This window comes from Phaseolus vulgaris, chromosome 10, assembly GCF_051622355.1.
Source record: "Phaseolus vulgaris cultivar YP4 chromosome 10, ASM5162235v1, whole genome shotgun sequence".
Taxonomy (NCBI): domain Eukaryota; kingdom Viridiplantae; phylum Streptophyta; class Magnoliopsida; order Fabales; family Fabaceae; genus Phaseolus; species Phaseolus vulgaris.
In genome coordinates this window covers 32,265,387-32,286,780 of record NC_143507.1, presented here as the reverse complement: position 1 = coordinate 32,286,780, position 21,394 = coordinate 32,265,387, and the positions used below count along the sequence as shown (strand labels likewise).

The 21,394-nt window shown below is 43.3% G+C and overlaps 2 protein-coding genes across 2 annotated transcripts; both read right to left on the bottom strand.

Moving 5' to 3' along the window:
• Nucleotides 1–5,384: 5,384 nt before the first annotated feature.
• Nucleotides 5,385–6,599, bottom strand: LOC137817111 (uncharacterized). Its single transcript, XM_068620342.1, has one exon. The coding sequence runs from the start codon at nt 6,597–6,599 to the stop codon at nt 5,385–5,387; it is 1,215 nt and encodes a 404-aa protein (XP_068476443.1).
• An 11,408-nt stretch (nt 6,600–18,007) lies between these two features.
• On the bottom strand, nt 18,008–20,547 carry GAE4 (UDP-D-glucuronate 4-epimerase 4). The gene has a single exon (XM_068621900.2). The coding sequence runs from the start codon at nt 19,753–19,755 to the stop codon at nt 18,457–18,459; it is 1,299 nt and encodes a 432-aa protein (XP_068478001.1). The 5' UTR covers nt 19,756–20,547; the 3' UTR covers nt 18,008–18,456.
• Between the last annotated feature and the right edge of the window lie 847 nt (nt 20,548–21,394).

Sequence of the window (21,394 nt, the reverse complement as noted above, 5' to 3'; positions counted from 1 at the left end):
AATATGTGTGTAGCTAGAGCATTAATCTGCTTAACATCAAGAATTACTTAACTGATATAAACGATTTTAATACACAAACAGAGTAAAAATAAATTTGTTCATTGATAAATAAATCGATTTATTTTTTGTGTATTGTGATAAAATCTGAATCTGCGTGAAAGTTTTAAAAGCTCAATTCACCCCCCCTCTTGAACTTTGACATTATTGAACCCAACGGATTACACTTTAATATACCCAGATCCCACCCACACACAGCAACAACTCCAGCCTTTCATCAAACACCTTGGATTTGGATTCTTCAAATCTCTTGATCAATAGTAGAGAGTGAAGAACGAACAATATACTTCTCCAGTCGAATGTTCCACGCAACCGAGACAAGGTACCAAATGATTGAAAAGGTAGCCCTCGCCCTCGTCCTAACGACTAGGTAGATGCACCCCTACTTCCAGAACCACTCCATCACGGTAAGAATTGACTATCCCATTTTCAAAATTTTATCTAAACCCGACCTTGCAGGTCGTATGATAGGGTGGTCAGTCGAGCTCTCAGAGTACGACATCCGATACGAGCCAAGACGCGCAATTAAGTCCCAATGCTTGGCTAACGTCTCTGTCGAGCTCAACCTCTGCCGGACATTTCAACCGAATGAACGAGATACGTCGACGAATCCTCAAACAAGACCGCATGCGGAGTGGGAATCGTCCTCGAAGGGCCCGACAATCTCCTTATGGAACAAGCCCTCCAATTTGGGTTTAAGGCCACTAATAACCAAGCCGAGTACGAGGCTATCCTCTGGGGACAAAACCTGGCATACGACATGGGAGCTCGCGAGGTAACTTGCAAAAGCGACTCACAGGTTATGGTCGGTCATATCAAAGGAGAATTCGAAGTGAAGGAGCCTTTCCTTCAAAGATACTATCACACGGTCAACAACAACATCGCTCGGTTGCAGAAGGTAACGGTGGAACACATCCGCTACCAAGACAACACCAGGGCCGATGCATTGTCTCGATTCTCGACTACCAAGAAGAAGAGCCACCATAAGTCTATCATACAAATCTGGCTAAGACAACCTAGCGTGGCCGAAGCCGAATGCTTAGCGACCAACAACACCGAAACCGAGACCAAGCAGCAAAGTTCAAGGTACATGATGATCAACCAGGATATCTACCGAAGGGGCTACTCGAGGTCGTTGCTGAAATGCATCACTGGGAACCAGGTCGAGTACATCCTCAAAGAAATCCACGAGGGGGCATGCGACAGTCATTCTGGCACACAGATGATGGCTGCCAATTCAGGGTCGGCTATTACTGGTCGACCGTTCAAGGAGACTGTGTAGAGTATGTGAAGAAATGCGCTAACTGTCAGAAGTTCGGCCCCCTGCATCACCTCAAGTTGGAAGCACTACACAACATGATATCCCCATGGTCGTTCGCCATCTGGGGAATGGATATCATTTTTCCCTTCGCTCCGGGGAAAGGTCAGACCAAGTTCCTCTTGGTCGGCATTGACTACTTCACCAAATGGATCAAGGTCGAGCCACTCACATCCATTTCGGCCAAGAATGTGCAAAATTCTGTATGGCAAAGTATTGTGTGCCAGTTCGACGTACCACACACCATAATAACCGACAACGGTCAACAATTCATTGACCGAGGACTTTAATCATTCTACGAAGATCTCGACATCAAATTAATAAGAGCCTCTGTCGAGCACCCCAGACCAACGAGCAGGTCGAGGCTCCAGATAAGGTTATCCCGAACGAGTTAAAGAAGGGACTCAGTAAGGCAAAAGGATGGTGGACAAAAGAGTTGTTGGAGGTCCTTTGGGCGTATCGCTGCACCCCCAGACATCTACGCAAGAAACCCCGTTTAGCCTAACGTATGGCACCGAGGCAATGATCCTGGTAGAGGTAGGCGAGCCTACCATCCGGAGGTAAATGTTTGACCTGACTGTGAACGAAGACAGTCTCTCGCTCAGTCTAGACCTGGTCAACGAGCTTCGGGACAAAAGCAAAATTTGAGAGACCGCATGCAAGCTTCGAGCGGCAAGGCATTACAACACGAAGGTCCGACCGAGGAGCTTTTAGAAGGAAGATCTTGTTTGGAGAATAAGAAGTGAGGCATGGAAGATCGAAGGCCAATTCTCGTCCAACTGAGAATAACCCTTCCGAGTCCGAGAAGTTGTAGTTGGGGGGGTGGGGGGGGGGGGGAGCCACCACTTATAGTGGCTTTCAGGAAAAACTGTACCGAGGACGTGGAATACCACGCACCTCAAATTTTATTGTATTTAAATTAATAAAATTCACGCACGCTTTCCTTGTCTGATTGTTTTCTCCCTGTTCTTACCGGTTGACCAAAAACACCTTCGTGCGTCTACGAGAGTCTCACGCCCAAGAATCCCTGCGTCCATACGTGCTATCCTTTCAACTGAACACCTGAAAACACAAAGACAAAGGGCGCCCTAGAGGTCGTTTGCACTCCAACGCTCAAGTTAATCATAGGGCTAGGAAACACCAAAATTGTTTCACATAAGACTGTAACTGTGTGTGTGTTAAGCGGCGCAAATGAATAGCGTACCTTACTAAGTTTGTTACTTCCCTTTATATAGCCTAGGGTTTCCACTGTTTCCTTTACCCAAAATAGGCTTCCTTAGGGGGTGGGCCCCAGCGTCGCAGTTACCCACTCTTAGGATAACCTAGCGCGTGGGGTTCCCTAACTAGAGTGCAACCTCTGACGGGATGACCACCTGGATGCCTCCTCGTGCACCTGATCTTTGGGGTCACCCCTCTTGGGAGCGCCCTAGTTGTTCACATGCCATGCATGCAACTCACCCCTGGAACGTGACCTTCACATGTCGTATCTTTTCCAGTGGCTCTATACTTGTGTTACGCCTGAACGCGTCATCCACTTCACACGCATGGACCCTCATGACCTAGGCTTCTCCCTAACTGATAACTGGGGTGTGTTGTCTGGGGTCCACCTTTTACGGCCCAGCTCTACTATTTGAGTCACAGATGTCCGATCTCTCACCGTCTTGCCGAGAACACATCAACACATTCTAGTGATCAACACCTGACCACTCCTTGACACCTTGGTTCACGTGCCTTACAAGGCACTGGCCCACGCCGCTTGTGGGCCCATCATTACTAGTGGTCAAACGACGCCCGAGGAGTGTTCGGTACATAAGCCCCCCAGTCTCGAGCTGACTTGTTCAGCGAAGAGACTAAGTCCTCGCCCGGGCGACCTGCGTTCCAACAGTGCCTCTAACGATCTCTTTGAACTTTAGGTAGCACGCTTGCCCATCTTATCCACCGCGCATAAGTAGCGGGGGTTTGCACACTAACCTGAACTGAACTCACCCTTGCTCAGAACCAGGGGAGGATTTAACTATAACTACGCTGCTCAACCTTGGCGTTCTCACTTGGGGGGGCGGTGTTCTCTACGAACCTGCCCTTTTCTTTCTCGAGACTTCTAACCCAAGGAATAGCCTGTGACTGACCTCTTAAAGAGGATTTCACCGACGAACCATTTATGTTACCGCTAACGTTCTCACTCGAAGGGAAGGTGTCCTCTGCGAACCTACCTCCTCCGCATTCGAGATCCTCTAACGCAAGGGAATGGCTCGTATCTGACCTCGTCCTCGCTCAAAGGCGAGGGAGGATTTCTCTGGTGAACCATACTTCTCCATTCTTGGTGTTCTCACTCGAGAGGGAGGTGTTCTCTACGAACCTACCTTTCCAACACTCGAGGCTTCTAACCAAGTGAACGGTTTGCAACTGACCTCATCTTCGCTCAAAGGCGAGGAGGATTTAACTGGTGAACTATTTCGTTGAACCTTAGCGTTCTCACTCGAGGGGGAGGTGTTTTCTACGAAACTACCTTTCCCGTTCACGAGACTTCTAACACAAGGTGAAAAAGTTCTTAACTGACCTCATCTTCGCTCAAAGGCGAGGAGGATTTAATTGGTGAACTATTTCGTTCAACCTTGGCGTTCTCACTCAAGAGGGAGGTGTTCTCTATGAACCTACCTTTCCATTCTCGAGAACTCTAACGCAAGGGAAACAAGTTCTTACTGACCACAGCTTCGCTCAAGGGCGAGGAGGATTTAACTAGTGAACTATTTCATTCAACCTTGGCGTTCTCACTCGAGGGTAGAGGTGTGCTCTACGAACCTACCTTTCCACTTTCGAGACCTCTAACGCAAAGGCAACAAGTTCTTATTGCCCTCAGCTTCGCTCAAGGGCGAGAAGGATTTAACTGATGAACTATTTCATTCAACCTTGGCGTTCTCACTCGAAGGGGGAGGCGTTCTCTACGAACCTGCCTTTCCACTCACGAGACCTTTAACGCAAGGAAAACAAGTTCTTAACTACATTGTACAAAACTCGAGAAAACATTTCAAATCGAAATTTATTGGGTGACCTCATTAAAAAACCCTTATAAGGGAAAAAGAGCGTCCCCTAATGCAATGTACAACGTTTTTACTTAACTGAAATAAAACTTGAAGTTGACCGCATTCCATGTGTGAGGAACCACACCTCCATCCAGCGTCTCAAGTCTATATGCTTTGTCCCTAAGCACCTCTGTCATTCTGAAAGGACCAGCCCACCTGGGGAATAGCTGACATGTGACCACCCAGGGTCGCCCTCTCCGGCACCTAGTATCTTTCCTCAGGCCCTTGCCATACTTTGCTCACAAAGCATATGAGTTTGTGAAACTGGTCCTGTTCTTGAACAAGGACTGAACTGATCGTGTGATCGATCACCGCTAAATACAAGCTAAGTGGCGTGCTTGGCTGCGGTTTGCATAGGACTGGAGGGTTGGCTACGTACTCCTTCAGCCTGATGAACGCCTCTTTACACTCTTGGTAAGGGAGGTCGCCCTCTCCTCCGGCTGACGCAAATCCAGACAGGACAGCCATGCGCCTCGTCAGTGCGCACCTTTCTGGGTTCACTTCCATACCACGCTTGGTGAGCAAGAGACCCAGAAACTTCCCTGCTTCTATTTCGAACACACGCTTCTTGGGGTCCAGTTTCAGCCAGTACTTAGCTATCGTCGCAAATAGCTCTTCTAAGTCAGCTAGGTGTCGTTCCTTTTCCCTCTAGTGGACAGGTCGAACCTTGACACTTCGATCCTACGCCATTTGGTCGAGCGTGCTGCCAAAGTTTTTCCTCCAATCTCTCTTTCCCCTGCATCGCCAACCGGCTCAGGTCGACTCTCCCGGGCGATCTTTGTGCGGGAGATCTCTGCTTCAGCCCGGGCGATTTTGACGTTATTGATCTCGGGCTGGGTGACCTCCTCTGAGTGTGGTGGGTGCACAGTGACCATGAATACCCCTCTCTTCGTTTTGAGGTTGTTCTCATAACACCTCTTGGCCTCCTTCTAATATGACTTGATGGTAATCACCCTTCCCACCAAGTTAGGAAGCTTAATCTTCATGTGCCTCGTCAACGGCACCGCCCCCAGCCTATTCAGCGTAGGTCTACCTAACAACATATTATAAGCGGAGGAGGCATTGACGACGAGATACCTGATGTTCTCCGTATGGGACGCGGTACCATCCATGAAGGTGGTCCTCAGCTCTAAGTGTCCACACACCTCCACCTGGTCTCCCGCGAAACCGAACAGCCATCCAGTATAGGGCCTTAGCATGTCAGGAGACAATTGCAGCTTATTGAAAGTCGTCCAGAACATTATGTCTGTCGAGCTTCCTTGATCCACTAATACACGGTGCACCTTCCTTCCTGCGGTTACTACTGAGATTACCACCGGGTCGTTGTCATGGGGAACAACGTCTTGGAGGTCGGCCTTAGTGAAGACAAGGTCGACATCGAAAGCATCGTTGGCCCTTTGTGCTTCTACCGACATCACCGCCCGTGCGTACCTCTTCCGCTGAGAAGCGGTGCAACCTCCTCCCGAGAAACCTCCCGCGATGGTGTGAATCTCACCATTCACGGGGACTTCATGCCCCAGGCCACCCCTTGTCACCGCCACGTCCTCGACACCCTGCTTTTCCTGAAAGTAATCCCTTAGGAAACCGTTCTTCATCAACTCATCTAGCTGGTGCCACAGTGCCAAACAATTACGTATGGGGTGGTCGAATGCTTGGTGGAACTCACACCAAACGTTCTTGTTGGGCCCGAGCTTCTTGTTGGTCTTGGGGGGTACCTTCAGCCTCTCCGCTATGTTGGGGATAGCGATGAGGTCCTTCAGCTCTACCACGAAGTCGTGCCATGGTGGCACGTTCTCCCTCTCACGCCCCCTGGTTTGAGGCTTTTTTGGTTGATAGAGTTGCTGCTTCGCAGGGGTCTTCTTCTCTGTCGTTGCCTCATGCACCCTTAGGGGTGGAGGTCGACCTGATGCACGCGGGCGCATGGGAACCACACACGTGCGCTTCTCGTTAACTTCCCCTTCCGCCGCAATATGAGCCACCGCGCGACACCTTATCTCGTCGAAGGTCTTAGGATGGTTTCTGATAAGCGATTCACTGAAGGGGCCTAGCACAATGCCCTTTCTGAACGTGTGGACCATCATCGTTTCGTCCTTGAGGTTCAACCTCACCACCTGTGCTCCGAAACGGTGAAGGAACTCCTTCATGGACTCCTCCTGATACTGTCTTATGTCAAATAGATCATAAGAGATGGGTGGGGGGGGCCCGATTCGCGATGTACTGTGCTCTAAACAGCTTGGTGAGTTGTGGGAACAACGTTGCGTGGCCATCAAGGAGGCTGATGAACCAATCCATCGTTATTCCCACCAGAGTCCTCAAGAACAGTTTGCATCTCACCGCGTCGGAGCCCCCAACCAACATCATTTGCATATGGAAAGCCGTGAGATGGGCCTCCGGGTCCTCTGTACCAGTGAAGGCAACTTTGGGCCCTATGAACGTGGTCGGTATCACGACATCCATGATTTCTTGCAAGAACGGCATCGAAAACTCCCTAGGTGGCGTCGTAGGCTCTTGATCTCCTTCCTCACGTCCGCCTGCCTAGGTTTGCAGATCCCTGCGCAATTCCTCATTCAAAAGGAGCAGTTCTTCGTTCGTTGCCCACGACGCCGCCAAATCAGCCTGGATGCGTTCTTGGTATGCTCTTGACACAGCCACTTCTTCTTGAAGGGTTTGCATCGTTTCCATAACCTATTGCAGGGTGAGGCTTTCGCCTCCAATTGGTGCAACAGGTCCTTGCCTCGTACTTCTCATCTTCTCGATCTTTCTAGTCCTTACTGGTGGGACAATGTTTTGTATCGTGCCCCACGGTGGGCGCCAAATGTTCCTATCGGTTGACCAAAAACACCTTTGTCTACGAGAGTCTCACGCCTAAGAATCCTTGCGTCCAGACCTGGTACCTTTTCGACTGAACACCTAAAAACACAAAGACAAAGGGCGCCGTAGAGGTCGTTTGCACTCCGACGCTCAAGTCAATCTTAGGGCTAGGAAACACCAAAATTGTTTCACGTAAGACTATAACTGTGTGTGTTAAGCGGCGCAAATGAATAGCGTACCTTACTAAGTTTGTTACTTCCTTTTATATAGCCTAAGGTTTCCACTGTTTCCGTTACCCAAAATAGGCTTCCTTAGGGGGTGGGCCCCAGCGTCGCAGTTACCCACTCTTAGGATAACCTAGCGTGTGGGGTTCCCTAACTGGAATGCAACCTCTGACGGGATGACCACCTGGATGCCTCCTCGTGCACCTGATCTTTGGGGTCACCCCTCTTGGGAGCGCCCTAGTTGTTCACGTGCCATGCATGCAGCTCACCCCTAGAACGTGACCTTCACAAGTCGTATCTTTTCCAGTGGTTTTATACTTGTGTTACGCGTGAACGCGTCATCCACTTCACACGCATGGACCCTCGTGACCTAGGATTCTCCCTAACTGATAACTGGGGTGTGTTGTCTGGGGTCCACCTTTTACGACCTAGCTCTACTGTTTGAGTCACTGATGTCTGATCTCTCACCGTCCTCACTATACGGCCGAGAACACATCAACACATCCTGGTGATCGACGCCTGACCACTCCTCGGAACCTTGGTTCACGTGCCTTACAAGGCACTTGCCCACGTCGCTCGTGGGCCCATCATTATTAGTGGTCAAACGACGTCCGAGGGCTGGTCGGTACACTCCCTAATGAGGGTTTTCGGCTAGACAAGTTTTAACGAAGCGTTTCTCTTCAAATTATTTTGTAAATCTTTGCATTCATTGACAAGCAGTTCAGTCGAGGAAGCCCTAACCGGCATATCCTGCCAATACCCCAAAGACACGGTTTGGTCTGGATGAAACGTTAACCGGCATACCTTGTCGACACCCCAAGGACACGGTTCGGTCTGGATGAATACCTAACCGGCATACCCTACCGACGCCCGAAAGACACGGTTCAGTCTGGATGAAGCCTTAACTGGCACACCCTGTCGACACCCCAAGGACACGGTTCGGTCTGGATGAAGCCCTAATTGGCATACCCTGTTGGAACCTAAAAACTTGGTGCGGTCTGGATGAAGCCTTAACCAACATACCCTGCCGACACCAACTTGGTGCAGTCTGGATGAAGCCTTAACTGGCATACCCTGCCGACACCATAAAAACATGGAGCGGTCTAGATGAAGCCTTAACTAACATACCCTGTCGATACCCCAAAGATGGTGCGGTCTGGATGAAGCCTTAACCGACATTCTCTGTCGACACCTTAAAACACATTCAATTTCTATGTTCAATTAAGTTATTCCGACTGACTACTTAACTTGTTAATTCAATTAAGGTAGTCCGACTAATTATTTAACTTGTGCAATTTCATTATTCAATTAAAATATCGCATAAGAGCAAATGACCATTTCATTGATAAAAGGAAAGGAGGAGGTCACACCCTGGCCTCAAGGGAAAAAACATAGAGCGAAAAGACTTCATCTTCATCTTCGTCTTCAACATCCTCGGTCGGTGTAGGTTCAATCGCGCTCCTCAAGGCCCTACTCTCCTCTCTTGGCAAGATTCGACCCTCGTACACTTTCATTTTGGGGTCGAAGTCATCCGACAATGGTGGATCATTGTAGAGGACGTGGGCCTGGTGCACGGCCTGGAAAAAACTCTGGTTGATTAACTCCAGAGTATCTTCGAAGTTCTTATCCAGCTCTGCCTCCACTTTCTCTTTCTCCCCCTTCAGCTCAGAGTTCTCGACCTGCAGTATCGAGTTCTTGTTGCCTTCCTCCTCAACAACCTTCCTTAGCCGGGCAATTTCAACCGAGCTCTCCTCCACTCATCGCTCGAGCTTCGCCACCCGGCCCTGAGCAATCTCTCGCTCAGCAGCCTCCCGAGGGGGCGTATTCAGTGTTAGCAACTAGAGATTTCTTCAGGTTCCCCGAAGCCTTAACCAGCTCATGCTTGAGCCAATAGATCTCCTCTGCATGGTTGACCTGATCCTCGGTGCCCAGGCGGGCCAAAACCAACGCACGACACATCATCTCGATGTTTCCGCAAAGAAAATCATCCAAGGGGACGGCCCGAATGAGCTCCCTCGTCGGAGCCGTCAAACCAATTTGCACCCCCTTTGCAAATTATAAGTCAACCCCCGACACCGACAGGGGTGACATTGAAACCTCCATGGATGTCCCGGCACCAGGAGGTGGGATTGGCCTATTGAGCTCATACGTTTATCGATGGTGAACGAGGAGGAGGATGCGTTGGCATCGTACCGTCAGGTGAAGACTAAGTATCTGACCGAGACTAGAGAAAACTAGCATACCCTTAAAGGCCGCCCAGCATTGCATTTCGGTATACACACCAACTAGCTTCTGCGTGGGAAGCTTCCTTGGGAGCTTGGCGAAGAGAGAAAGAATCTCTCGCTCCTCGGCACTCACGACCGGACGAGGCCACTCCTTAAACTTTTGAGGTTTCCTAGTCCAAAACATAGGAAACCTCGACCGGTCAACTTCATCGAAAAAAGATGGCGTACCCTCTAGTCATATGATAATTTTGAAGAATTTCTCCTTTATGTTTTTATAAGAGGTCGTGAAGGCATTAAACAAAACATTACCTGTCCGACTGATCAATAAATGCCACAGAACAGGCTCGGCCGGGTGAGAAGTATAATAGCTTAGAAATCATGAAGGGGTAGGATGAAGGCGAAGGACATCACATATCATGCGGAAGGCCTGAATGGACGCCCAGGTGTTTGGATGCAACTGTGTGGGAGAAACATCGAGCGCCTGAAGGACGCCCGAGGTAAAGTCATCAAAAGGTCAAGAAATATGTAGATCCAAGAAAAAACAGGAGTACATATGGAAGAAAGATGGCTCGGCAGAAGAAGACCGACCCATACTTGTAGTCTTAGTCGGGAGGCAAGGCTCGATAAAGAAGAAGCTAGGATGAGGCAAGGCTCGGCAGATCTGACTTCAAGATCGGGACCTTGTCTAAAAACTGGGCAACAAAGGTCTCGATCGTGAAAACAGAGGTGATCCTAGTTACCTTAGGATCCACCCAATCAAGCTTTGAGGGGGAGATGACTTACTCAGGGGAGCCCAACCGGTCGACAACACTACCCAGGTTGTCCCCCCAAATCGTATCCTCCACAGGATGCACCGTCTAAAGGGCACCAACCGTGATAGGTTCGCTTGTGGAAGAGTTGGAATCGGAAGATGAAGACACAGAAGACGAAGACGAAGATGACGGATTCACAGGACGAGGGAAGGGGCAGCTGAAGAATAGGAGGTAGGACGAGGCAATGAAGAAATGACTAACCTTGTGAAAGACGAAAAATAGCAACGCAGGAGGACGAGAGGTACTCGGATCTCAGAGCAATTATCAGAATAGTGGTGCATTACCTCGGCACTATTGGGACCACTATTTATAGCCTTCGAGGGTCTTGGGAGACCTTGGGAGACGAAGCATAGCAACGATCTCAACCGTTAGATCTCTTTAATCCAACGGTCTTCGCTATTTCGCACGCGACAAACCCCTCATCAATGTGGGTCATGTCACATCTGCAGGTCCCGCCTGGTTCACGTCAGGCCTCGAGAACCCCAATCATCACGCAAAACCCAGCAAACTGACCAATATACTTCTTTTCAAGACTCTTCGGATTAATCATTCTCGAGCCTGGGGGGCAAGTATATTATCGGTATGGGTCGCATGAGTGCTCCCATGACTCGGTCCCCGTCACTGAACTGACCGATATCATGGTCCCATGACTCAATCTCCATCACTGGGCCGACCGATATCATGGTCCCACGACTCGGTCCCCATCACTGGATCGACTGATATCATGGTCTGATGCAATGGGTCGACCGACACCAAGCGCAATTATGCACTTAAGCAAGGTCAACAAAGCTAACCTGCGATCAGGAGCTAATTAACGCAGCCCTAAACGCGGTCCAACTCCCTAATCTGACCTAATGAGTAAGGCTTGCTAAGGTAATATAAATAGCACAGATTCCTAGAATTAGATAGGTCATTATTTATAGTACTCTGACAACCGAGTGTCAAACCCCTTTCTTGACTTGAGCGTCGGAGTGTCTTCTGCAGATACCATTTGAGTCGGTGCTACGAGGAGACTGAGAGGTGCGACGAGTAGGAAGGAGAGAGAAGCCTGTAAGGAGAAAGATTGAAGCCTAGACCGACCAACCGATAGGAGAGTGATACCAATAGTTCTCTGGGTCCCGACCCCGTTCGAGATCCAGATTAATTTTTTGTTGTTGATTCAGATCACTCTTATTTCTTATTCAGATAAATTAACTTCTTTGTTTCTAATGTTAAATAAATTTGGTAGTCGACATTGTTTGAAAAATTAAGCAAAAAATAACTAACAACATCATAAAAATAACTCAAATTATTTCTTAGCCTAAATAATTTCGACAGCACTGAAAGCAATATTTGTTGACGTTAACCAAAAAAGTTATGAATATTAATTAATTGAAGAGATCTTAATGAACTTTAAGTGAAAAATAATATCAGCAATCATCAACATTAATATTTTTGAATTATTAATAATTGTATAGTATTTTAATATTTTTTTTTAATTTGGTAGTAATTGAAATATTTAGTTAATACAATAAAAGTTAAAATCTAATAAATTTGAATTGTTCTATCAAATAAAATATTTAAAGAATGAAACAATTTGAAATGAGATAAATTCAATCTCAATTTGAATGAATTTCATTATTGATGAAACTCTGAGAGATAGAGCACCCACTGAATTAGTCCAACTATCAGGAGCATGACACAAAATTCAGGACTAGGTGATGGAGATAAAAAAAGAAGAGGATTTCACTAATGGAGGAAGAGGCCATCCACCCAAGCATTTAAAGTTCTTCCTTCTAGTCTTCTCAAAAATAAAGAAGAAATTAAATAAAGAGAGGACCAAGCCTAAAAGAAGACTACGAGCATTCAAGAATGGGCTCCAATTAATATCTCTCTTTGTAGTTTCTTTTGTATAAAATGTAAAACATATAGAGTAGTGTTTAGGAAGATGCTAAAGAGGGAAACCTAAAAGATACCTCCTTTGTATAGCACCTTTAGGCACTAGTTTTAGGAAAGATCTAGAAAGGTGTCTCTTCACACTCCTTTAGGCACTAGAATAGGAAGAGTTAGAAGGTAACCTTTCAAAGCTTCTCTTGTAAGCTTCTCTTATACTTGTGACCAGTCCTCCTCATTATAAAAGGAAGGCTTAGGTCTTTGAAATAATAAGATTGATTTTGAGAGTAAAGAACCTCTACCAAGTTGGTGAGTGAGTGAGAGAGACTTGTGTCTTCTTCTCTTCTAGTCTTATCTTGAGTGAATTCTTGGACTCTCAAGTGGCGGCAACAACACTCATCTTGAAGCCAACCATCCTTCAAGTGGCGTGCACATTCCAAGAACTTCATCCACATAAGTCCATTTTCCCCTTCACTTTCCAAATTACCCATTTTTGTTCTACTTGTTTGTTTTCACTTTCAATCGGTGCAATCTCTTCCTTATGATCTCCTCTTTCATTTGTTGCACTTATATTCAATTTTAATCGGTGCAAATTGGTTGTTCTTGTTGTTTTGGTCACGACCTCCATGGATATAAATGCTATATGTTGTGTTCTTGAGTTTCTATCTATGGGTTTGTTGTTCAAAATGGGTTTCTATGTGAGTTTGGCTTGGTTCTTGTGATTTGGTGAGTTCTTGAATGTTTAAGAACATTGATCCAATTCTTAAAAAGTGCCTAATCATATTCCAACTCTTGTTGAATCCATAACATGTTCATATCATATCTCTATCATGTTCTTGGGATCATATCATTAGGTCAGGATTAGTCCACAGCCAGTGCATGAGAGGAAAACCAGGAGCAGAGCCCACATGATTGAGTTGAGCCCCAGCCAGTTTCTTTGTTTTTTAATTTCAGTAGAATAAGGTGTACTTAGTATAAAGTGGGCTTGAGTCAAACCCAACTCTCCCTACCTTCTAGAAACCTTGACCGCCCCTTTTCTCACTCTTTTTACCCCTAATTTTTAGAAGTTTTCCTATCTTGGGCGGCACCCTACGTTTAACCTAGTTTCTAGAAGGCTTCTTTCCTTTTCCGCCCCTCCTCTCTCTCTTGTCCATCAAGGCACCCTCTCCTATAAATAGGGTGTCTTCCCTCATGTATTTTGAACTTGAATTTTGAATAGAAAAAAAACTATGTCTAAGTGTTTAGTGAGTCTTAAGTGCTCTCATATTTTGGGTCTTATCTTGAGAGTAGTGCACTTCAAGTGGCGGCTCTTCACCGCTCATCTTGGAAGCTCCCATCCTTCCAAGTGGCGTGAACCATCTTCCACTCCATAAGCTTTCTCTCATCTTTCTCTTTCGTTTTTCTTCCATTACGCCTTCCATAATTCCATTTCATTGTGTTATTGTTTTCTTCCTTTACTATTCAGCCATAATACGTATCCATTGTTTCCTTTATGCTTTATTCCATTTCGCAACATCATCATCATCATCACCCTATAATTGTGTTTGTCTCTTTTCCTCTCTAGCAAAGAACCTTCACACTTACTTAACCACTTGGTTAAGTTGTGTCCAATGACAATCTTCTTTGAGTTTATCACCATATTTGCTAATTCAAAACCAAAAACAAAGTGCAACCTCTAAAATGTGCAATCCTAATATTAACTTACGTCAATTATCTTAAAAAAGATGAAGTTTCCTATTCGAACACAAACACAATATTATACTACATAATATAAGGGATAAAAAATTTAAAATGGAAAATTATAATGATATATAAGAACAAAATAAATCATCAATAAATTTAATTTTAAAAGATCTTGCAAGAAGTCAAAGGAATTGTATGAAAGGTTTATATTCCCGCCTGTTGACCAAAGCGTCTTCGTGCGTCTCTGTTAACCTCGCGTCCAAGAACCCTCTCCTCCCACGATCCCTTCCAAGATTGGAAACACCTGAAAACAGAGAAACAAAGGGCGCCCTCGCGGCTGTTTACACTCCGACGGTCAAGTCAGTTTCTTGGGCAATGAACACCAAAATCTTACTCTGAGATCATTGTGTGTGTTCTTACTCTCTCTGTTCTTCTCTCAGAAATGCGTAAATTGCAGTCATGAAAGCGTAATGTGTTCTGTCAAACGTAAAGCGTACCTGATTATATCTGTTGTCACACTTATATACCTTTCAGTGTTCTTGCCCTTCTGTTTAGTTGTGACTTAAGCATTCTATAAGCGCGTCTTAGCGACACTAACACCCAGACTTAGGGCCATCCAATGTGTAAGACTCCTCTACCGAAGTGTTACTGGCACGGGATGACTGCTTGGATGCCAACTCATGCATCCAATCTCTAAGTCATCCGCCCTGGGAGTTCCCTGCCTTACTCACGGGCCATGCATGCAGATCACCCTTGGGACGTGATCCTCACGAGTCATCTCTGTCCCAGTGACTCTTTAACGGTGGTGCGTACTATCGCATCCCTACACCCCATGCATGGGTTCCTTGTGATTTGTGCCTCTCCCTTCTGGTAACCGGGGTGTGGCTTGAAAACCACCTTGTTTATCCATCTTTACTGTTGAGGTGTCGAGGCCCAAGGACTCCACGCCCTACTGGTGTCGCCCCCTCCTCGGCCACTCTTACCCGTGAGCCTAAAGAGACTCCTTCCTGTCCTGCTGAACTTTCCAGTGGACCTCACCTTCGAGATCCCACCATGTTGACTTTGGTCAACGTCCGAGACTGAGGACCGGTCGATACAGTTTATATATGGTAGACTAGCAGGTTCCGAAATTGTGTGAAAGGTTTATATATGGTTGACTAGAAAGTTCTGAAATTGTATGATAGGTTTATATATGATAGATTATTATAACTAAGATCCAATCGAATAAATACAAAGCTCCTTCTAGAAAGAAATAGAATCTCGCCAACAAGAGAATTATGACTAACACTAATTAAGGTCATTATTGGACCAGTAATTTTGTTACATTGAAAGAACAAATTCGTCAAGTTCTATTGAACCAATGAGTAAATAATGAGAGATATAATTTCTTTAATTTTGTCAATTTTCCCATATCTGTTGGAATCGTACCATCAAGTTTGTTTGAATCAAGATAAAAAAAAGTGTTCAAAGTCTTCAAATGACAAAGTATAGATGGGATTGAACCTAGTAGAAAATTAAGATGAGAAATAATATATGCAACTTTGTGAAGTTAGCAAGTTGTAGTGGTATTGAGCCTGCAACTTGGCGAACCATGAAAAAAGATGGGTTAAATTCTCCTATTGGGAGAATTTAGAAGGAATAATAATTAATAAGTGAACTTTAAGTTTAATTCAACCTCATAAAACTGTGGGATTGTATATTATGGGCGGTCCGATAACAGTTCGATAGCGGGTGGTCTGATAAGTCCAACAAACAATCGGTAGGATATGTTCGAAAATAACTCTGATACCATATTAAGAATTGGACTTTAAGTCTAACTCAAACTCATAAAACAGACTTATAAGATGAGTTTTGCACCCACTTATATACTATGAAATATCTTAATCTCTAGTCGATGTGGGATCTCCAACAGAAGTAAAAAGAATTGCCAAGTTTTGAAAGTGGGTGAAGCAACAACTTACCATGGAGACTATTGTTGGAAAAGGGTGTGTAGAGTGGATAGGGTGAGAAATCTTACTATATACATTTATAGCAGAATCAACTCTCCTCTTCAGATATTAAATTACTCAATCAATATTTAAAATTAATTATAAATATTTATAGTTTAAATTCAAATTATATTATGTATTCATATGTTTTAAATAATACAATTCAAAATTAGTCCTTTTTAAATAATAACCCTTTTTAATTTAACTTTAGTAAATCAAATTTAATACTTTACTATATAACATGAAAGTTAAAAAAAAATGGATGGACGACTTAATCCTGTGGGTTTTTTTTTTCTGTTTATTATCGTTATCTATTTGTGTGGTAAACGTTCAACACTAAATTTGATTGAGCTAATTTCCTTAGGAGTATTAAAACCAATAAAATGTTAAGATTTTATTATTTATTTCTATTTTATTTTCTAAGCATGCTTCAATGCTATTCTCAGAAGTTATTGAGTAGCAATCTCTTGCAACTGAGTTTGTTTCTTTTGAGCATGTATTTTGAATTTCTATAAATATTCCAATTGTTTGTGATTTATAAAAATCTTATTCAACTAGTCTCTATGTTTGCAATAATTTCACTTCTAGCTTGTGTACTTAAAAACATTTCATTTTAATATCATCATATATTTTTTAGTTATTACAATGAAGATTTAAAGTGCGTGATTAAAACAGGAGTTTTTAAAAAAAAAAATTAAAAAAAACAACTATAAGAACCAGCTCAGTAATTTAACCTAGAGAAAATTAGGATTTTTGACAAAACTGAAGTATTTTTTCCCTTATTACCAAAATGGAGTTACTTTTATTTCTTCCACAATGAAATTATTGTATCACGTTGAAGTTTTTCTCAACTTTAAAAAACAACCTTATTTTGATAATAAAGGACAAATGTGGTCTATTTTTGTAAAAAAAACATAAAATTAAGAGATTAGGGGCATGCATCTTACCCTTTTGGTTGGACATATCAGGCTATTTAAATCTGTCAGTGATTTCTAATAGAAAAATCACCAAAAAATATCCCATTTAGTACTTAAAAACAACTTGAGATTTCATAGTTACAATTATACTTTGCCTTCAATTGATTGTAAGGATTGTGAGCATTCTAATAGTGAAGACAAGTCTTAGTGACAAATATTTCCAAACAATGCACGCTGTAACATGCAGGTTCCAACCAGACAAAATCTTTATGATTGTTGAATGTTCAAAATTGATCACCAATTCAAAATTGCTTAATACATGTATAAAGTAGGAACCTCATTGTTTTTACCAAATAGTGAATTACTCTTATAAATGGCAATTTTTTCATAAATAAAGGTTAAGGTATTTCTGAGAAATCCAGCAAAACAGTGAGTAATTGGAACCAACAATCATGCCAAAACAACCTCTCTCAAATTCAACTCTGCAGTTCCTTTTTTATCAGAAAGGGGCAAACTTCAAATCTAAATACAATGGAAACGAAAAAACAAAAAATTATATATTCAAATGTAAAAGTTACATTACAGAAATTAGATATAAAGTTGAAATGAAATTAACGAAAAATTAGATATGCAACTTACATTTAAAAGAATGTCCTTAACAGAAAGACTTCAAACATTTCCATAGAACTTTTATTAGTTAACAAAAACAAAGGGACACAAGCAAAAGTAGTATTTGGATTACCAGAGACCAAAATGCAATGAAACTGCAACATAATTCCAAAATAATATTTCAAAAACGAATCCCTCCAAATGATAAGAAAGCATAAAAAAAAGTTTGTCAGTAGTTCTTACAACTTATGAATCATTTATCTGACAAAAAAATCAAGTATTATCTCATAATCTGCTGATAAAAACATACAAGCAAGCTGGCTTTTCAGGAGAAACGGTGCCTGGTGTCACAGAACCACCATCAAAATGTTAGCAATAATAGCAACACAAAGTAGTAGGGCTGTGCAAGAATTATTAAACAGGAGTCCATTTATAGGTGAAAAATTACATAAGCAAATAAAATACATGTCTTATTGACTCATTCAGTCAGAAAACAGGAATTCAAACTATCGTGTGATTTTACTAAATTTTCTTAACAATTATTATACACTGCCACCAATCAGCATATGCTCTATCAGTCATGAATGCTACATTTCTAAAACTACAACAATTACATTCAGGGAAAAAAAAAGAATAAAAGAGAATATGATGTATCTGGTTTTCTTGGCATTAATCTCCACCAACAACAAAACTTCCTCAATGCAGGCAGGAAACAAGGTTCCTACTTCCTCCTAATATGGCATCATCCTTGACACATGAAACACGGTGATCGCACAACGAAAGAAAAAAGCTAAGGAACAATCACAAGAATCATAATGAACAAGAATTCAAAGACATTATCACATGGCCAAAAGAATCAGTCACTCAACAGCTTTCTTCCCACCAGAGTAGTAATTCAGGTACCACCGCACAAATTTCTTCAAACCACTATGCAGATCTGTGGTTGGCTTATACCCGAGCTCCCTCTGAGCGTAGCTGATGTTGGCATGTGTAAACTGAACATCACCATTCCGTGGCAACTTCATTATGTTCCTCTTTGCCTTAATCTTCAGAAGCCTCTCCAAGATACCCACAAGATCACTAACCGGCACAGGCGAAGTATTACCCAAATTGAACACCCTCAACTGTGCAGGCCCCCTCTTCTTCCCCCCACTCCCTGTGCTTTTTTCTGCCGTATCCAGAGCCCCTAAACAACCCCTCACAATATCATCAATATAAGTAAAATCCCTTGCAACGGTGCCATGATTCGCAGCCTCAAATATAGGTATCACCTTCCCCTTCAAAATATCCCTAGTGAAGAAGAAGTAAGCCATATCAGGCCTACCCCAAGGGCCATAAACAGTGAAGAACCTCAAGCCAGTCAATGAAAGACCATAGATATGGTTATAAGTGTGAGCAATCTCCTCACCAGCCTTCTTAGTGGCAGCATACAAACTAGCAGGCTGATCAGTCCTATCCCTCTCAGAGAATGGAACCTTAGTGTTGAGTCCATAAACTGAGCTACTAGATGCCCACACAATAGCAGGTTGTGGATTCACACTCTTACAAACCTCGAGCAAATTCACAAAACCAGCAATGTTGCTATGCACATAAGAGCCAGGATTCTCCATGGCATACCTCACACCAGCCTGAGCAGCCAAGTGCATAACATGAGTGAAAGGAACAACCTCAAATAGCTTCCTCAAGAGTGCTTCATCATTGATATCACCTTCCACTATGTACACTCCAGTGCGCTCCAAAAGCAACTGGCGTGCACGTTTTAGTGAAGGGTCGTAATACTCATTGAAATTGTCAATTCCCAGAACCCCATCTCCGCGGCGTTTCAGCGCCGCAGAAACATGGGTGCCGACAAAGCCAGCGGCCCCGGTGACCAAAACGGCAAACCCATTTCGGGACCGGACCCGGGCAGAGGCTCGGACCCGTTTCTCCCAGACGGGTCCGCCCCAGTTGTAGGTCCTCAGTGACCTCCGCGAGAGGTCCGCCGGCACCGGCGACGATGCCGGCGACCGGAAAAAGAAGATCAAGATCGCGCCCAAAAACACGAAGGACCACACGGCGAGCTTCGCCAGCGAGGTGTGCCACCGCACGCGGTTAAAGTACGAGGCTTTCTCCATCTTGAACTTCCCTGGGGTCGAAGGGGCACTGTCTATGTGCGACATTTGCTTCAGTTGGGACTTTTGATCGGGAAAATCTAGGATTTTGAAAGGTGCCCACGATTTCTCTTCCTCGGATTCGACGAATTGCGAGGCCGATTTTGGTTTCTGGGATTGGGTTTGAGGTTCCCAAAATTGTTGGGTTTCTAGGGTTTTCTGGTAGCGTTATAACGGTGATGGTATGGTTTGGTTTGGCTGTGTTTGTTTCTGAGATGAGGAAAGTTATGGAGAGAACAGGAAAAAAATAAAAAGGAAGGTTTGGTGAGTTGTTTTTTTCTTTTCTTTTTAAAAACAAAAGGAAAAAAGAAATATTTGTATGTGCGAAATGGGAATCTTCTAGTTTCTTGGAGGAATGGGTTGGAGGTGATGCATCCCTTTTGGGTTTATAATTTACTCAGAAAAAAAAGTTTCAAGATTTAGAATAATGTTGAAATGCTTCTTCAAAGATAGAGAGAGGGGTAGGAAGATTTTGATGAAATGTAGAAGAAGATGGAGTAGGATTATGTGTTTGGGTGTTTAATTTTGAGTTAGTATTTCCTCCCTTTGTCTATGAAAGCACAAAAGGTGTTCATTGGAGAAATGCAATGCAAGTGGGTGGGTTGTAAAAGATGCAATATGCTAATTTGATTGGCTGGAGATCCTTGAATTTGGGGAGGTTTTAAAATAGATTTGTAGAGAGGCTCTTTGTTTGAGGATATTTTTGTGTGGAGGAAACTTCCTTTGGAGAAGGAGGGGTTTTAAGTGTGAAATTTATGAAGGGAACATAATAATAATGGGTTGTTTGTTGAATTGTGCAAATGCAATGGATGAGATCTTTAGAGGCTTTTTGCTATTAAAGGGAAGACGTGTGAGATTCGTGTGGATTTGAATTTTAATCTTTTTAATTCAAATATTTTAGAAAAAACCATTGGGATTAATGGGTTTAATTATAGACTTTAACACCGCAATTAATGATTTCTAAATTTAGAAAATCTCAATTTAAGTTGTTAGAGAGTCAAACCTAAAACTTCTTTTTACTAAGTTGGGCATGAAATCCTAATAAAATTTGTGTTGAATAAAATGGAGTAAGAGATAGTAAAACTTCTCCTAAATTTAGAATCGTTTTAACTCTATGTATACAATAGTTAGATTTACTAGAGCCGTTTTTGAGGAATAATATTATAACCACTTAATTTTGGTTTCAATTCATTTATTTGCACATTAATCACATGCATCCCTTGTAATCAAAGTAAAACATTGACCATTAAGTGTAGTATATGATCTTTGATATAACTTTTCCATGAAGACACTTCTTGATTTTTCCCTTTCCATCAAATTCAACTACACCAATGAATCACTTAAAAGGTTGAGTAATTTACCATCACCTAAATTTATTTAGACATATCTCTTCTTAGAAGTTGAAACTCATCTTAAAACATTTCCATTCAAGGCATGGAAAAGTCCAAATACAATTTGTTATACATTTCAATTCATACTTTTTCTCTCACATCCCATTTTTCTTACCATATACTTCATTTGTCGTAGCAAACTAGCTAAGGTTGAATTTTGAGGAATCCATTAGAATTAGTAATACCCTCATCACCTTTCTCTTTTATACATTGCTCCCTAAACACCATGTACTCCAAGATAAATTTTAACAAAATAA